The sequence below is a fragment of the Rattus rattus genome, chromosome 2 (assembly GCF_011064425.1).
Source record: "Rattus rattus isolate New Zealand chromosome 2, Rrattus_CSIRO_v1, whole genome shotgun sequence".
NCBI lineage: Eukaryota > Metazoa > Chordata > Mammalia > Rodentia > Muridae > Rattus > Rattus rattus.
In genome coordinates, this window is record NC_046155.1 from 165,923,920 (window position 1) to 165,940,412 (window position 16,493).

Consider the following 16,493-nt stretch of genomic DNA (forward strand, 5'->3'; position numbering starts at 1 on the left):
AGAGCACAGTCAATTGCTTCTGCCCTTGGGTCATCAGTCATTGAAGCTCTTCTGCGGAGGGCTTCGGTTGCTTTTGTGAGTATCTGTTCTCTCTCTTCAGTAATCAAGAGGGTGCAGAGAATCTGCTCACAGCTGTGGTGTGTGTGTGTGTGTGAGAGAGAGAGAGAGAGAGAGAGAGAGAGAGAGAGAGAGAGAGAGAGAGAGAGGGGGGAGAGAGAGGGGAGAGAGAGGGGAGAGAGAGAGGGGGAGAGATAGAGAGAAGAGAAAGAGAGAGAGAGAGAGAGAGAGAGAGGGGGGGAGAGAGAGAGAGAGAGACAGAGAGAGAGAGAGAGAGAGAGAGAGAGAGGGGGAGAGAGAGGGGGGGAGAGAGAGAGAGAGGGGGAGAGAGAGAGGGGGGGAGAGAGAGAGAGAGAGAGAGAGAGAGAGAGAGAGAGAGAGAGAGAGAGAGAGAGAGAGAGAGAGAGAGAGAGAGAGAGAGAGAGAGAGAGAGAGAGAGAGAGAGGGGGGGGGGGGGAGAGAGAGAGAGAGAGAGAGAGAGAGAGAGAGAGAGAGAGAGAGAGAGGGGGAGAGAGGGGGAGAGGGGGAGAGAGAGAGAGAGAGAGAGAGAGAGGAGAGACACACACACACAGAGAGAGAGAGAGAGAGAGAGAGAGAGAGAGAGAGGGGAAGAGAGAGAGAGAGAGAGGGAGAGAGAGAGAGAGAGAGAGAGAGAGAGAGAGAGAGAGAGAGAGAGAGAGAGAGAGAGAGAGAGAGAGAGAAAGAGAGAGAGGAGAGAGAGAAAAGAGAGAGGGGAGATTGAAAAGAAATTAAAGAATTAAAGAATCAGGATTTGTGCCAAGTGGGTGTTTCTGGTTCTTCCAGTTGCAGAGATCTGTAGGGACACACAGGTATTGATTTTCAGGAACCCATCACAGGGGAGCAAGGATGGAGGGAGGGGCTGTCCCGGAATCAGGATGAGAGGAGGAGTTGGAAGAGTCATATGGGATGCCCTGCTGAGCGTGGGAAGGGGGACAGACAGTGGGAGGAAGGGGGGAGCTAGGTGGCAGGGTAGAGATGAAGCGAATGGAGAGGCAGGGTGGGAAGGGGTTGAACCAGGCAGAGGGGCCGAGTGAGGCTGGGGTAGTAAAGGTGGAGACTGAGGCAAGGAGGGGGTTGGTAAAGATGGTGACATGGAGGGAAGAGGGATTCTTCCTCCTGTGAGTCCTGCAAAACAGGTTTCAGAGGAGGCTCCTGAGTCTCTCTGCTCCAGGCCCTCAGAAGGGTCACCTGCTGACAATCAGGGCTTGGCCACCTTGCCCTCTTCGGACCATACAAACCTTCATCCAGACGGGGCAAGTTGGAATTGGCTTCAGTCGAAGGCAACATGAATCCAGTCTGATATGGGTGGCTGGGCTTATCGAGGGTGACATTAATCATCACCCAAGTCCAAGATGAACCAATTAATACAGGAGACGGAGACAGTAAAAATGAAACTAAAGGCAAACTGTACAAAACCAAGACAAGCAAGACACAAACTAGACCAAGAACCTTAGGTGGGCAGCGAGACATCTCACTGTTTGCCCTGGATGGGAGAGTATTGGATCTCATCCTACGTCTCCTCATCCTCAGGATCCAAACAGAACCAGGTTTCACAGTATTATGATGTAGGGGAGTCCTCCATAGACACTTGCGCCTTTTCTCAGCATGCCAGTTCAAGTTCACTCTGAGAGTCTGTGAAGCTGAGAGCAAGCCTCGGAGCCTTGGAATAGCTCAACGTGTGCACCTCCTGGGGCGACCCTTCATCCCCAGAGTCCTGGAGTGGAGGTCCGGCTTTAGAATGTGGGTGGGAGGTCTGATCTCCATGGAGCCTCTGTGTTACAGCTCTGAAGGGATTGGCGGGTTTCTAAAACCCAGATGTGAGCTTGGACTTTTTAACCCTACAGCCTCCAGAAACTGTTAATCTCACTGCAATTTTTGAGCCAGATTTAAAGCAAGCTTTATTTTATTCAGGTGTACCAGAGAGCCAGCCAGGGACTCCCTCCCAAGTCAGAATGGAGAGAACAGCACTGAGGCCATTTATCGGGGCTCATTTTCTTACTTTCTTTCTTTCTTTTTAATTTTTATTTATTTATCTACATCCCTCCCGGTCCTCCCTCCTAGAGTCCTTCACCCCCCTCTCCCTCCCCATCTCTTCTGGAAAACAAGTCAAGGTTATGAGTTGGGGCAGGGCAGGCTTCAGAAGATAGAAATTTAAAACAAGAAACCCAGCTTCTACAGTAAATGGAAACCTTTTTTAAACAATGTAACCATTTAACAATGTAACTGCCTTCAAAAATGGAGTCAAGCAGTTTCTCAGCAGGAGGATTGCTTCGAGTTTGAGACCAGCTTGGGTATAGAGTAAAACCTTGTCTTAACAAATTAACTAGGCCTCCTTGCTCACAAAAGTCCCTCCTTGGAAAAGGATCAGTATTTTCCCCACTTTTTTTCTTTCCCTTTCTTTCGGACATTCGCCAACAGCTGGGCTCTGCTCTCCTCCAGGCTCTGAGTCTCTTCGCTCTTTTCCTCAATTGTGTCCACCCCACTCCTCCCGTTGTGTGACAGCTTAGAAACAGTGTGGCTTTGCTCTTGGTGAGGTCTGGAGCCCAACCACTCCACTAAATAGTGACACTGTCCTAAACAGGACGTTGCTGGGATCAGCGGAATGCTTGGTACTAATGTTCCTAATGCTGGGACTCTAATACAGCTCCTCATGTTGTGATGACCGCCAACCATAACATTGTTTCGTTACTACTTCATAACTGTAATTTTGCTACTGCTATGCGTCGTAATGTAACTCTATGATATGCAGGATATCAGACAAGATCCCCAGAGGGGTCGACACCCGCTGATTGAGAACCACCGCTTTAACTCCTGGCAACTGTTGTTCAACTTCCTGCTTAAGGAATTTGGTTACTGTGGATGTTGCCGAAATGGAATTACAGGTTTGCTTTTTTTCTGAATGACGTGATCGATTTAGCATAGTGTCAGGGTTCTGTTTGTCTTAGCACAGCCTAGACTCCTAGGCATGTTTCTGCCCGACTCTCCCTAATGTTGGGATTACAGGTGCGCGCCACTGTACTTGGTGCTGGGGTTCAGGGATTCCCTCACAGAGCACCCGAACACTGATCTGAGTTAGACAGGGATAGTTTATCGAACGCCCCCACCCCCAAGACTGATTCATCGGGGATGCAGCTCAGACTTGGGAGCTGGGAGCTTCAATGCTGGTTTGCCCTCAAGGTTTTTTGTTTTTTTGTTTTCTTTTTTTTTTTTTTTTTTAATAGGAAAACCAAGTGCAGAAGGCAAGGGGTGAGGGGCTGTATTACATTTTGGCTAACTAGCAAAGTATTATCAGCTGAACTTTAAGCTGATTGGTCCTGGGTGAGCTAAGAGGGGTGGACATTAGGGGTTTCCCAGAGCATTGAGAGAACAGAGAGACTGAGTTTTACAAGCATAGCCTTAAGACCTTTTAGGAGAATTTTTCAGTGTCAGCTATGAATGGACTCGGAGTCTGAGAAGCTGAACTTAATTTCACTTTTTGAACAAAATGGAGACTGGATACAAAATGGGTAGTTATGTTAAAGGGAGCAGGCATCAACAGTTGAATTGGTTCTACTTGAAAGCATTTAATTCTCTCTCTCTCTCTCTCTCTCTCTCTGTGTGTGTGTGTGTGTGTGTGTGTGCGCGTGCGCCTGAGTGTATGTACAAGTACCAACCACTTATGTGCCTTTCTGAGTCCACCAGAAGAAGTATTTGATCCTTTGGAACAGGTTGCAGGGGTTTTGGGGGGTCCCAGTTGGGGTTTAGTAATAAAGACACTGAGACATCTGTACAGTAAAAGTCTGTTAGCCTTTTTGGTGGGAGTAGTCCCCTCAGCTAACCATCCAGACTTGACCTGATGTCCTTGCAACATAGTGACTCATTGCTCTGCCTCCTGCCACCCCCACAGGAACAGGTGTCATCATCAGCTGTGAGCTGGGGACCAAACCTGGATCCTCTAGGAGAGCAGTAAGTGCTCTTAACTGCGAAGTCGTCTCTGGAAGAGTTCTTGGTTTTACTATTTCTAATGGGGGCCTTTCCTGAACTGAGGCTCTTTCCCCTGTGGTGACTCAAACATGTGTCAAATTAACACAATGACAGGAAGTACAAAGGACTTCTTCACCTGAGTCCACCTACGGGGCCTAAATGAATGTGAATGTGGGTTTGACAGGTGGGATGTAGTTCAGTTGGGAGAATACATACTTAGCATGCACAAAGCTCTGGGTTCAATTCCCAGTACATCAACTGGGCATACTGGTGCATGCCTGAAATCCCAGAACTTGGGAGGTAGAGGCAGGAAGATCAAAGATTAGAAATTCAGGGGCTGGAGAGATGGTCAATGGTTAAGACCACTGACTGCTCTTCCAGAGGTCCTGAGTTCAATTCCCAGCACCCACATGGTGGCTCACAACCATCTGTAATGGGATCTGATGGCCTCTTCTGGTATGTACTTACATAAAACAAATAAATCTTTAAAAAAAAAATCAGAAATTCAAAGTTATTCTCATCTATAAAGCAAGTTCAAGGATAGCTTGGGTTACAAAAAGACCCTATCCCCTGTACCTTTTCCGAATGTGAGCCAACATTTGGGAGACAGAGGCAGACAGATCTGTGTGAGTTCCAGGTCACTGTGGCCTACAGAAGCCAGCTAGGATTACACGGTGAGACCCTGTCTCAAACAACCATCACAGTCCATCCACAATTAAAAACATAAAATTGTGCAGAAGAGCCCAGTCATTACTCACTTCCCAAAGCAGTTCCAGCCTCCAGCCTCCCCTCAAATGGCCATTAGTCTTTCTCCTAAGATTTGAGTCCTCACAAGTCAGATACTCAATCTTACTGTTTATAAAGCGGGAAGGGGGCTTTCTCAGTCATTCTAGATCAGTTTCTTTTGGAATTTTCTTCAATCCTAAGGAAAAATACTCCTGGAAGTTACTATCTGAAGAACGGATGAAAGCATGAAGTTGGTTTCAGATCATGCCATGCTACTTGAAATGCAGGGGTCTGACACAGTTGGATGTCTTAGCCCTTTTCATGAGTTACCCTACACCGAGGCCTATGACCAGGTGTTAAGTCTGGCATAAAGGCTGACACTTGTAATCCAAACACCAAGGCAGGAGGATTGTTGTGAATTCAAAGCTAGCCTTGTCTATTTAATTCCAGGGTGTCGAGGTTACAAAGTAAGATTTTGAGGGAAGAGAGATAAGGGAGACAAGGGTGGGAGACGGGCATGTAACGGTCAAATTCTACGGTCAAATTCTAGCTTTATTCCAGAGTCAAACTGGACAATGAACGTTTATGTGACATTCCATGAGTTTTCAGTTTTCACGATCCAGTTAGTCATGGTAAGACAACACTACCTCCACACCTAAGGACAGAATCCCCCAATCTTTGGGCACGGTCTAGCGCACTGAGGAATCCAGGCCCCATGCAAAAGGACCAAACCGACGACAGCACAAGAAAAACAAAAAGATCAGGACAGGACTTTTCCAAACTTTATTAGTCTGAGTCCAATCAATGGGCAGAAACTACCCAGCGACATTTATTTTACTTAACAATGATTCCAAAGCCCAAGAATATCGATGTGAAAGAGAAGCTGTAATTCTGTTACTTTAAGACCCTTGTGGTGCTATACACATCTTCCTAGGTGTGTATGCTCATAGGAAACCCGATACAGAGAGTTAATACTATACAAGGCTTCAGATACCCACGAGGGGCCTTGGGATGCACACACGCATGATGGGAATGTTGTAGTAATGTGGATCTCAGTACATTTCATCCACACCTAAGCCAGACAAGCAAGAGAACAAGGAATACATGTTGCTACAATGTAGAACCAACTATCGATTTGTTCCGTTTATTTGGAACCTCTCTACTTGGAAAGTAGGTGTTTAACTAGAAAGCTGACGTAGCATTAAATTACCCTGCTTTGTGACAACTTCCTTTCCACGGAACTCCACTGTCACTGTAACAGCAGCCACCACACATGCCCTCTGGATTCTAGTTTTAGAGAAGAGTTTCCCATAACCGATGCTTAGTACCAGAGTAGGTAAGAAGTGAGTTTTATTCAAATTTAATGCAGGAATCACAACATAGTTACCGCTTCAATTTCTTCACACTGATGAATTCTTTTGCTGTTAACACACAGATTCACCTGTTGGGCTTGGCTGCTAGAGCATTCTACCGAATGACGGTTACATTTTCTTCATCTACTTTGCAAACAACGAACACCTGCGCCCGCACCCATTTTCCGCTATAATTTATGCTGTGATGAACTGATGCGTGACTCCCCACGTAAGCATGTCGGCTCCTTGAGAATACATAGAAATGCTCGAGAGGAACAGTTGAGGAATCCAGAATCTGTAATTGGCTTCCTACTTCAAGGTCTCGGAAACGTCCCTCAGGAAATTCTTATACAAAGCTTTGCGTTCTGCAGGGGCGCCACAGTTCCTAAGAAATCAGTGATGACATCAGAGGCCTAGTCTTTTCCCATGAAAAGAGTTAATTATCCTGAGATTATTTTTTCAGTCATCCACGATTTTCCCATTGACCTGGAACACTGCCACAATCTTACCAATCCTCCGTGAACTCACTCATGATTCTAGATTCAGTATCCTGTTCCAACCTCAAGTTTGGACAGCTTTACCAACAAAGACCTTGAATTGGCATGGCAATGTCTGAACTGCAGCACTGGGAGGCGGAATACGTGGATCAGAAGAAACGTGAAGCCAACTTGGGCTACATAGTGAGTTTAAGGTCACCCTGGGCTATGTACATAGGGGGATCTGCCCCAAAACACCTTCTCTGAAAAAACGCATTTTACAAATTATCTATATACCAAAGCGTATATCAAAAATATTTTTTGCCTCTTCATTTCAAACCTTATATTGCTCATATTATCTTGATACAGTTGATAAGCTCTACAAGACAACCCTACCTGGAATCACTGGACTCCTAAAATTAGAATTTAATAATGTTTCTTGTAAGAGCCTGGGAAGTATATATAATGCTATGATCTATCCTATTAAATACCTTTGTATTTTAAGGTGTGAGTCACTACAGAAGCATTTCCTACATTTGTGTAACGTTAGTGTAAGACAAACCCTTTGATACATTGCTAACCACACACTCTGCTCAAGTGCTAAGGCATTCAAAGAGTTTTAGTGAATATGGATTCTCTGGTGTCTGATGTGATGGGACTTCTGGCTGAAGGCCTTCCCACACTCACTGCACTGATAAGGCTTCTCGCCAGTGTGGATTCTCATGTGTAAAGCGAGAGTGGAGAACTGAGAAAAGGCCTTCCCACATTCATTGCAGCCATACGGTTTCTCACCCGTGTGACTCCTCATATGCACGGTTAGAGACGAACTCTGACAGAAGGCTTTCCCACAGACTTTACACTCATAGGGCTTATCGCCTGTGTGAATTCTCACGTGCACAATAAGCGACGTGATTCGAGAAAAGGCCTTTCCGCATTTATTGCACTCATAGGGCTTCTCGCCCGTGTGAATGTTGTGATGTTTGATGAGGTACTGCTTCTGCCTGAAAATTGTTCCACACTCGTTACATTTATAGGGTTTCTCTCCGATATGAATTTTCTCATGCTCAGTCAGGTTTGATTTGCCGCTGAAGGCTTTCCCACATTCCTTACATGTGTACGGTTTCTCTCCAGTATGGCTCCTCTGGTGTCTGATGAGGCTCGATTTCTGAATGAAGGCCTTCCCACACCCTTTACATTCATAAGGCTTCTCTCCGGTATGGATTCTCTGGTGTATAATGAGGTTTTCTTTCTGGCTAAAAGCCTTACCACACTCATTACACTTAAAAGGCTTCTTCCCACTGTGGACGTTCTGGTGTTTAATGAGGTACTGCTTCTGGCTGAAGGCTCTACCACACTGATTACATTCAAATGGTTTCTCTCCGGTATGAATTTTCTCATGTTCTTTGAGATATGATTTGCCATTAAAGGCTTTCCCACACTCCTTACACGCATATGGTTTATTCCCGGCGTTTCTCTGATTTCTGACGACGGTTGTCATGGGGACGGGAGTTTTCTTAGACTCACTGGGTCTCTCTTCAGCATGTTGCTTCTGGTGAGAAAGGAAGGTTCCTCTCTGGCTGAAGGTTCTCCCACAGTCACCACACTTATATGATTCCCTCCGTGAGCGACTTCTCAGATGTCGAGTAAGTGAAGAGGCTTGGGAGAACTCTTCACCACATCCGGTACACTCGGATGACTTCTCCCCACCGTGCGTTTTCTTATGTTCCACAAAGTGTTGTTCCAGGCTAAAGGTTTTCCTACATTCATCACATTCATAAACTTTCTCTCCAGGATCAGGTTCATCATGCAGAAGCTCTGACTCGGGCTGAAGGCTTTCCAACATTCTGTTTTGCACAAGGATTCTCGCCTAGCATCTACTGAAGCTGGATGAAAGCTTTGCCACATTCACTAAATACGTACAATTTCTTTTCAATATTAATTTGTAAGTGTCCAGTCAAGCCAGATATATGAGAGATTTTTATGTGAGTGACCGGAGATGTGGTTACAAGGGACTGAAATGCAGAACTGTCTTTGTGTTAATGGTTCTTTCTTACAGCTCTCTCATGTTCGGAAATGAGGAATGTGGGGAAATCACAGTTCACTTTCTTTTCATCTGAATCCCATATATAGGAGGAACTCTTGCAGAACCAATGTCTGTGGCCACAGGAAATACTTTGTTTCTGGGTTTTCTGAATTTGTCGTTAGTCTATCTCTATACAGAGAGATGAGACTTAACTCATGAGTCTTTCATCCTGTATCCTTCCTTATCTGTGTATAAACTCCAGAGGCTGCGTCTAAAAGAGAACAAGAAGTCATTAAAGAGAATTCACAGGGGTGGAAATGTTGGTGTCTAGACTGTACAAGGCATCCAATAAGCTAGCGTGGATCATTAGCATCCTTAACGACCTGTGCATTCTCCCAGAAAATGCTAATAAAATGCAGTGATGTGCTATTAGAGAAAGAGTGTTTAAGCCACAGAGGGTAGGTCACACTTATAATCCCAGAACTTGAGACACTGAGGCAGGGGACTTACATGAATGAGCTAGACAGTGAATCACAGGCTACCCTGCCTTACAAACAAGATAAAATAAAACAGAAGACAAAAACAACTAACGACGGAAGCCTAGTTTTTTGCTAAGAAAGGAAGCTCAAACACTGCAACACTCCCGGGTGTGTGCAGCTTTGCTTTTAACCGTAGCTTGCACGCACCGTCAGTAAGTACAATACGAGACAACAGAACACTAGGCAACCACCAGGACAGACCCTCGCGACTGGGAGCGCCTAGGATGAAAGGGAGAAAGAAAAACCCAATATTTTTCTTCAAATACATTTATCTGTTTTCTCAAAATCCCATTAAAATGGTAATAAAAGGACTAAGGAGTGGGTAGGAAAAATACTTATGAAAGCTAAACACCGGTGGATAAAACAAATTTAAGAAACTGAAGGCACAGACGACTTGACCAAGACACTACAAATAAGGGTGCCAGGTAGAGGTAAAGTTAATTTGCGATAGATCTTAACAAAAAGTATGCAGTCAGATATAGTGGCTCATGTCATGTTAACGCTTGGAAGACAAAGGCAGAAGGATTGCCACAAGTTCGAAAGCCAGCCTGAGTCCAATGTTAGCCTGAGATAACTTCCAGATAGCCTAGGCTATAGACTCAGACCTCCTGTCAAAAAAATCATTACCTAGAGTGCTATGATTTGGGAAGAGTAGATGTTTATAAATTGAATGTAAATTAACAGCTGATATCCCCAAACTCTTTCTTGTTTATGCAAGTTTTTAAAAGACATAATGTTGATTCGTGTGTGTGTGTGTGTGTGTGTGTGTGTGTGTGTGTGTGTGTGTACATGAGTGCAGGTACCTTCAGAGATCAGAGGCATCAGATCCCTGGAGGTTTACAGGCTCTGTGAGCCTCCCAAAAGGGACGTTGAGATCTGAACTCAGATTCCACGAAAGAGCAGTACACGCTGTTAACGGCCAAGATGTGTTTTTGTGAGGGTTTCAGGTAAGCCAGGATGGCCTTGAAATTATCATGTAACTGTGGATGACTCATGATGAATGACACTACTTCTGCCTCCACAGGCACGGGCATGGTGTAAACAGTGGATCAAAGGTGGGACTTGGGAGTGCATGGGAAGCCAACAATCCACAAAGGGAGCTACATCCCCACTCCCATGATGCAGCTCTTGCCATTGGAAAGAACTGGAAAGTAATTATCAAGACAAAGCACTCTTTGGAGAATGAGATAGGGAGACTAAGGTATCCTGTAATTGTTTGGGTAAGAACGGCCCTCAGAAGCTCATAGATTTGAATGCTTAGTCCTGAGGGAGTGGCACTATTTGAGAAGGACTAGGAGGTGTGGCCTTGTCCCTGGAAGCATCTCACTGAAGCCCACACCAGGCCAGTGCTCTCTGCCTGCGGACCAGGATGAGGCTGTCAGCCACTGCTCCAGCATCATGAGTATCCTCATGCTTCCACCATGCCGCTGCCACGAGAAGAATGAACCAACTTCCTGAAACTATAAGCAAGGCCCACAATTAAATTCCCTCATCTATAAGAGTTGCCTTGGTCACGATGCCACATCATGGCAATAGAACAAGAACTAAGACAAACCCCTTCCACTGAATAACAAATAATACAGCTAATACTCTAAAAGACAAACAAACATTTATTTATTTATTATGTACCCAGTGTTCTGCCTTCATGTATGCCGGTGTGCCAGAAGAGGCCACCAGATCTCATTACAGATGGCTGTGAGCCACCATGTGGTTGCTGGGAATTGAACTCAGGACCTCTGGAAGAGCAGTCAGTGCTCTTCACCACTGAGCCATCGCTCCAGCCCTACTGCTAAGATTGTATAGAGCTAAAAGTAAATATACTATTTTTAAAATAAAATATTAAATGTTTTATAGTGTCTTGACATAAACAGTGCAATGTGTATTCAAAATGGCAGTAAATTAAGAGCAAACAAGATGGGTCTACTGGTAAACTGCTTGATGCTCACACTTGACCTCCAGTTTGACCCCAGAACCCCCTGGAATGAGGTTCCACAGCCTGGTCTTCTGATCTTCATACAGACCATGGAAGCATGCCTGTGCACACCCATACTAGGAATAATAATTAAAATTAATTAATTAATGCCTTTTCAAAGAGATTTAATAGATTGGCAAAAAAGGGGCAAGAACAAATAGAAAGAATGGAAGAAACAAAATGTAAGACTGGAAAAATTAGTGGGATGGTAGTAGGATCTAAGAAGTCTAAAAAGTATAAGTGGGTTGTAGGAAACATTATATATAACAACACAATGAGAAACAACTGAGCATACTAAAGACAATTTCCAGAACTCTGCATCACTCAGCACAAGATCGGCTCACTAAATACAAAGAAACTCCATTCACAAAAAAGCACATAACTGCAACATTTTAGCAAAAATAAAAAGGAAGGAAAACATGAAGGCAAATACTCATCTTGGGATATGGGCTGTGGGAGCCGTATTGGATTTGGGCCTGGCTGCTTTGTCACTGTCTGGCCTTAGTCTTAGATTGTAGGATCAAAAGCCTCTCCCTGTAATTTACCGCACAAGAAGTTTGCATTCACGGAATGTTTTCAGCCTGAACAAGACCCTTCTGGGTCTCCAGCAAGGTTTGACCCCTGCTGAGCCCTGCCTTTGCATGTGGAAGCTTTTTGTCCCCTACTGGGAACAGTCAGGCCAGGTACTTCTCACCTGAGTCTAAGAATTAGGTTGGCCTTCCTGGTTATTTTCCTAATTTATTCAGGTCACATAGTCGGTCCTTTGTTACCGAAGTCTCAGCCAGGGTTCCCCACTGTGCTTGGCAGATTCCTGCTAAGTGCTGTACTTGGGATATATAGTTTGGTCACATACTCAGAATAAAGAAGCCAGAAGCTCTTCCTCTTCTGGCTTGACACGAATAACCTGTGTGTGTGTGCTTCTTTCATCCCGCAGGCTTTTGCCCGCAGGCTTTCGCCCGCAGGCTTTCACCCGATTCTCGGTACCATGTCGGTGCTGGCGCCGACAATGGGCCAAGCTTGTGCACAGCCACAGTTTGTGTGTGGAGGTCAGAGGACTTGTGGGAGTCTCTTCTCTCCTGCCACCTAGGTTTCACAGATCAAACCCAGGCCATTGAGCACCATGACCAATGCCTTTACCCACTGAGCCACCTCACTGGCCTGAGAGGCGCATATGTCAGGCGCATACATACAAATAAAAGAAGCAAATCTTTTTTTTTTTTTTTTCCTAAATGCAGTGATATGAGTTGTTCTAGAAGCACAGGCAGTATGGTTGCTGGGGATAACATTTCTCCTTCTTTCACATTACTAAGTTGATAATATCTAAAATAGAGCAATCAAAATTAGGCAAATAGGGTGGTGGTGCACACCTTTGATCCCAGTGCTCAAGAGGCAGAGGTGGGCAGATCTCTGTGAGTTCGAGGCCAGCCTGGTCTATAAAGAGAATTCCAGGACAGCCAAGGCTACATAGAGAAACCTCGTCTCAGAAAAAGACAAAACAAAACAAAACAAAAACGGCAAAATGGCTTTTATAAACACTGGCGGTTTGAAGTGGCCAAGTGTGGTGGGGTACATCTTTGATCTCAGTATTCAAGAAGCAGAAAGGTAGGTGCCTCTCTGTGACTTAGAAGCCAGCCTGGTCTACACAGTGAGTTCCGGGACAGGCAAGTCTCAAAGCGAAACTCTGTCTCAACAATAAAAAAGTAATACATGGTTGCCAATGTAGAGTAATTCAGGGTAAGAAAAGACTAAGCAGCTAGGCGAGGTGGAGAAGGCGGTTAATCCGAGCAAAGATAGGTAGAGTTTGAGGCCAGTCTGGTCTAAAAGGGTCTAAAAGGTGAGTTCCAGGACAGCCAGGGAAACTGTTTTGAAAAACAAAACACACACACACACACACACACACACACACACACACACACACACACACACACAGAGAAAGGAAGTAGCAAGAATACTTAGGTATAGAATCTACAGTCTCCCTTGGGTATTCCTGATTAGCTCCTAGAGACTTCTATACACAGCGCATTTACAGGCAATCTGTGCACATCTCCTTATCCAGCTAAACGGTTCAATCATCTTTAGGTTACATAGAATACCCAGAGGTGGTCCTGGGCAAACAGCTGCCGTACGGTATTGGTCAGAGAGTCACAACGAGGGAAGAAAACTCTACGTTCAGTAGAGATGGAATGAGTTTTTGTTTATTTTACGCGTTTGTGTATTTGCACACAAGTGCGGAGGCCTATGGGGACTAGAGTCCTGGATCCCCTGGGAACTAGACACAGTATCAAGCATTAAGTCGGCAAATGAAGCACAGGGGCTAGCACCCAGGAAAGAAGTTAGAAGGGCAACTGATCCTGCAGAAGGTGAGGAAAAGAACGCAGAAAGTCAGGAGGACTGTCTGGAAATTTCTTTGAACTATCTAAAGGATTTTCAGCAATTATCTCTCCAAATGAGGACAAGCTGATCCAAAATCATCATCGTCGTCGTCGTCGTCGTCGTCGTCATCATCATCATCATCATCATCATCAACAACAACAACATCACCATCACCACCACCACCACCACCTCCAAATCCATCAGAGGTTGTAAGCTCTCAATGGAGCTATAAGGACATAAAGGTTTCACTCACCTGCAGATCGATGTTCTTCTCAGACACCCAGGGTTTTTGTTTGAACCGTAGACTTTTAACTTGTAACCAGTAAAGCGACTCAGGACTCAGATGCTATCTCTGCAAATCAAAGCAGCAGCTGCAAGTCAGACTGAAACTTCCGGTCCCGGAGGTACACAGGAAGCTGCTCTGTGAAGACAACAGACGGGAGCCTCAGTTCGCGCACGCGCACAAAGCAGAGGGACCAAGTATTTGTACTTGGCATTCAGGCTAAACCCGTCATTCTACTTAAAATCAAAATGTTCTTCAGATGTGGGTAACAGATGGTGTTATATTTTCAGAATTGAAGTTATACAGAGAAACTATGACACCGACATTTTCAGAGTTTGCCCAAATTGGCCATCTGAACATGATTTCTGATCAGGGTGGCCTTGCTCCCCAACTGAAGTCAAACGGCTGGCTGTCACTTCACTGCCTAGCATAGGTTTTGTTTTTTTGTTTTTGGTTTATGGTTCTGTTTTCTGAGGCAGTCTCCTTGTGTGGCCTGGCTGTCCTGGAACTCATTCTGTAGACCAGGCTGGCCCCGAACTCAGAAACCTACCTTCCTCTACCTCCCGAGTCTTGTGATTGAAGACGCGTGCCACCATCACCCAGCCTCAAGCACATTTTAAGTCAGGTGCGGTATCACACGTTTCTATTCCTAGCAACTTGGGACACTGAGGTAGGAGGGCTCAGGACCTCTGGAAGAGCAGTCAGTGCTCTTAACCGCTGAGCCATCTCTCCAGCCCAACAATTCCTTAAAAAGGGAGGGGGGAAGGGGAGCTAGAATTATGGATCGCCAGCTAAGAGCGATCTTTCAGAGGACCCAGGCTCAGTCCCCAGCACCCACAGGACGCTAGCAATAATCTGTAACTCCAGTTCCAGAGGATCCAAAGTCCTCTTCTGACCTCTGTGGGTGCTGTGTGCGTGTGGTGCATAGACATACATGCAGGCAAAACATCCGTACATATAAAATGAAGATTAATAAAATCTCAAGAAAAACAGAGAGAGGATGCTGCAGAGACCTTCTTCTGCAGAGATGGCTCGGTAGTGAAGGCCACTCACTGCTCTCATTGCTCCTTGCCAGGGACCCAGGCATGGTCCCCAGTACAAATATCCTGGCTCACAACCATCTGTAACTCCAAACACAGGGGATTCAACATCTGATTCTGACATCCGCAAGACACCAAACATGCATGTATGTATATGCATGGCAAGCATAAATGTATATGTATGTACTAGCAGGCAAAATACTCAGACACACACAGACACACAGACACACACACACATAAAGAAAACACATCCAAGGGCTTTGCAATCAAAAGGTTAGGGATTCAATCCCAACAAGGCCAAAAGCAAAAAAACAAAACAAAACAAATCATGTACTTTCTTTTAAAAGACATCAACCATGAATAATAGAAACAAAATATATAGGAAACTATTTGGCAAATACTAACAACTCAGGTCTTAAAACCTTTAGAGGCCTAATATTTTACCTAGGTTTGGTTACTATTGGGGGAAATTAAATAGAATTTAGGGTCCTGTAAGTATATGCACGTCCTGAGTTTAGTGAGCATATATCTATTCTCCATTCGGCAAAATCTACTTGTAGCGGGGTGTGTAGGCACACTGTTTTTGTGCACTGGGTAAAGTTTACCCTTGTGTTATCCAAATGCTGATTTCTCTGCCCTCACATCTTGCTTCAATCAGGAGATGGCCTTGTAATGCTTCTACCAAGGATCTCCTGTCTCAAGTTTGTATAAACAGTTCTTACCATTTATTCTCTGCCTTGTCAATAAATGCTGACTACCCAATGGCTGGGCAGCATAGAGATGAGGGTGGGATATCCACTAGTGAGAGGGAGGAGAAGAGAGAGGTGTGCTGGGAGGGTGGAGAAATTGGAGCCATGAAGGGGTCTGAAGAGTCAGATCAATAATCATATGCAAGTACCAAGGGACAGGGCTGGGAGGTGGCCGGATTAGCACATAAAGAGAGGCAAATCATTTAACTGCTCAGCTATTGAGGTACGGTTTTAAATACATCTTGATTTCTCTGCGTAGTTACTGGGGACTAGCGTTAGGTAAAGACCTACAGCTGCCATATTAATCCACAGTTTACATTTATATTAAGAATAATTCATTTTCAGGGTATGGCGACGAAAGGGGAAGGCTTACTCTCTTACTTGGAGATGTACAAGGTATAGCCATGCTATGCTGTGCTGTGCTGTGCTGTGCTGTGCTGTGCTGTGCTGTGCTGTGCTGTGCTGTGCTGGTCTGTGCTGTGAATCACTGAGCAGGTAATACACAAGGGAAAGGGGTGGAGGCCACCTTCAAGAAGGAGCTAGCAGTAATCATTATGACACCTATGGACGTAATAAGTTCGATGCTCTTAGCTGGGCATGGTGGCACACACTCTGAGTTCAAGGCCAGCCTGGTCTACCTACTGAGTTTCAAGACAGCCAGGGTAACCTAGAGAAACAGCAGTAGATGGAAGTACACAGAGGTGAACTCCCACAGTCCTAGGCACATCAGTATCAGGGACTGAAAACAGATGCCTGCTAGTCTTGCCTCTGGGTCCCAGGATCTGTATAAGTCACACACATTGGCATACAGCTTCATAGAGGAGAGGGCAGTGGGTCCCTGAAGCTCATGAACCAGCCAGCCAGGCCAGGTCAGTGGGTTCCACATTCAGTGAGAGAGCCTGTCCCAAACAGGTAGAGA

The 16,493-nt window shown here is 45.2% G+C and overlaps 1 protein-coding gene across 1 annotated transcript; it reads right to left on the minus strand.

Annotated features, from left to right (window-relative positions):
* Positions 1 to 5,527: 5,527 nt before the first annotated feature.
* On the minus strand, positions 5,528 to 13,884 carry Znf260 (zinc finger protein 260). Its single transcript, XM_032893986.1, has 2 exons — positions 13,756 to 13,884; positions 5,528 to 8,889 (listed from the first exon to the last, which is right to left on the minus strand). Exon 2 carries the CDS (start codon positions 8,436 to 8,438, stop codon positions 7,215 to 7,217), a length of 1,224 nt encoding a protein of 407 aa, XP_032749877.1. The 5' UTR covers positions 8,439 to 8,889; positions 13,756 to 13,884; the 3' UTR covers positions 5,528 to 7,214.
* Positions 13,885 to 16,493: the final 2,609 nt, after the last annotated feature.

Bases quoted from the DNA above. Each gene is read 5' to 3' on its own strand.
- Znf260 (XM_032893986.1), bottom strand. From the start codon at position 8,438: ATGTTGGAAAGCCTTCAGCCCGAGTCAGAGCTTCTGCATGATGAACCT.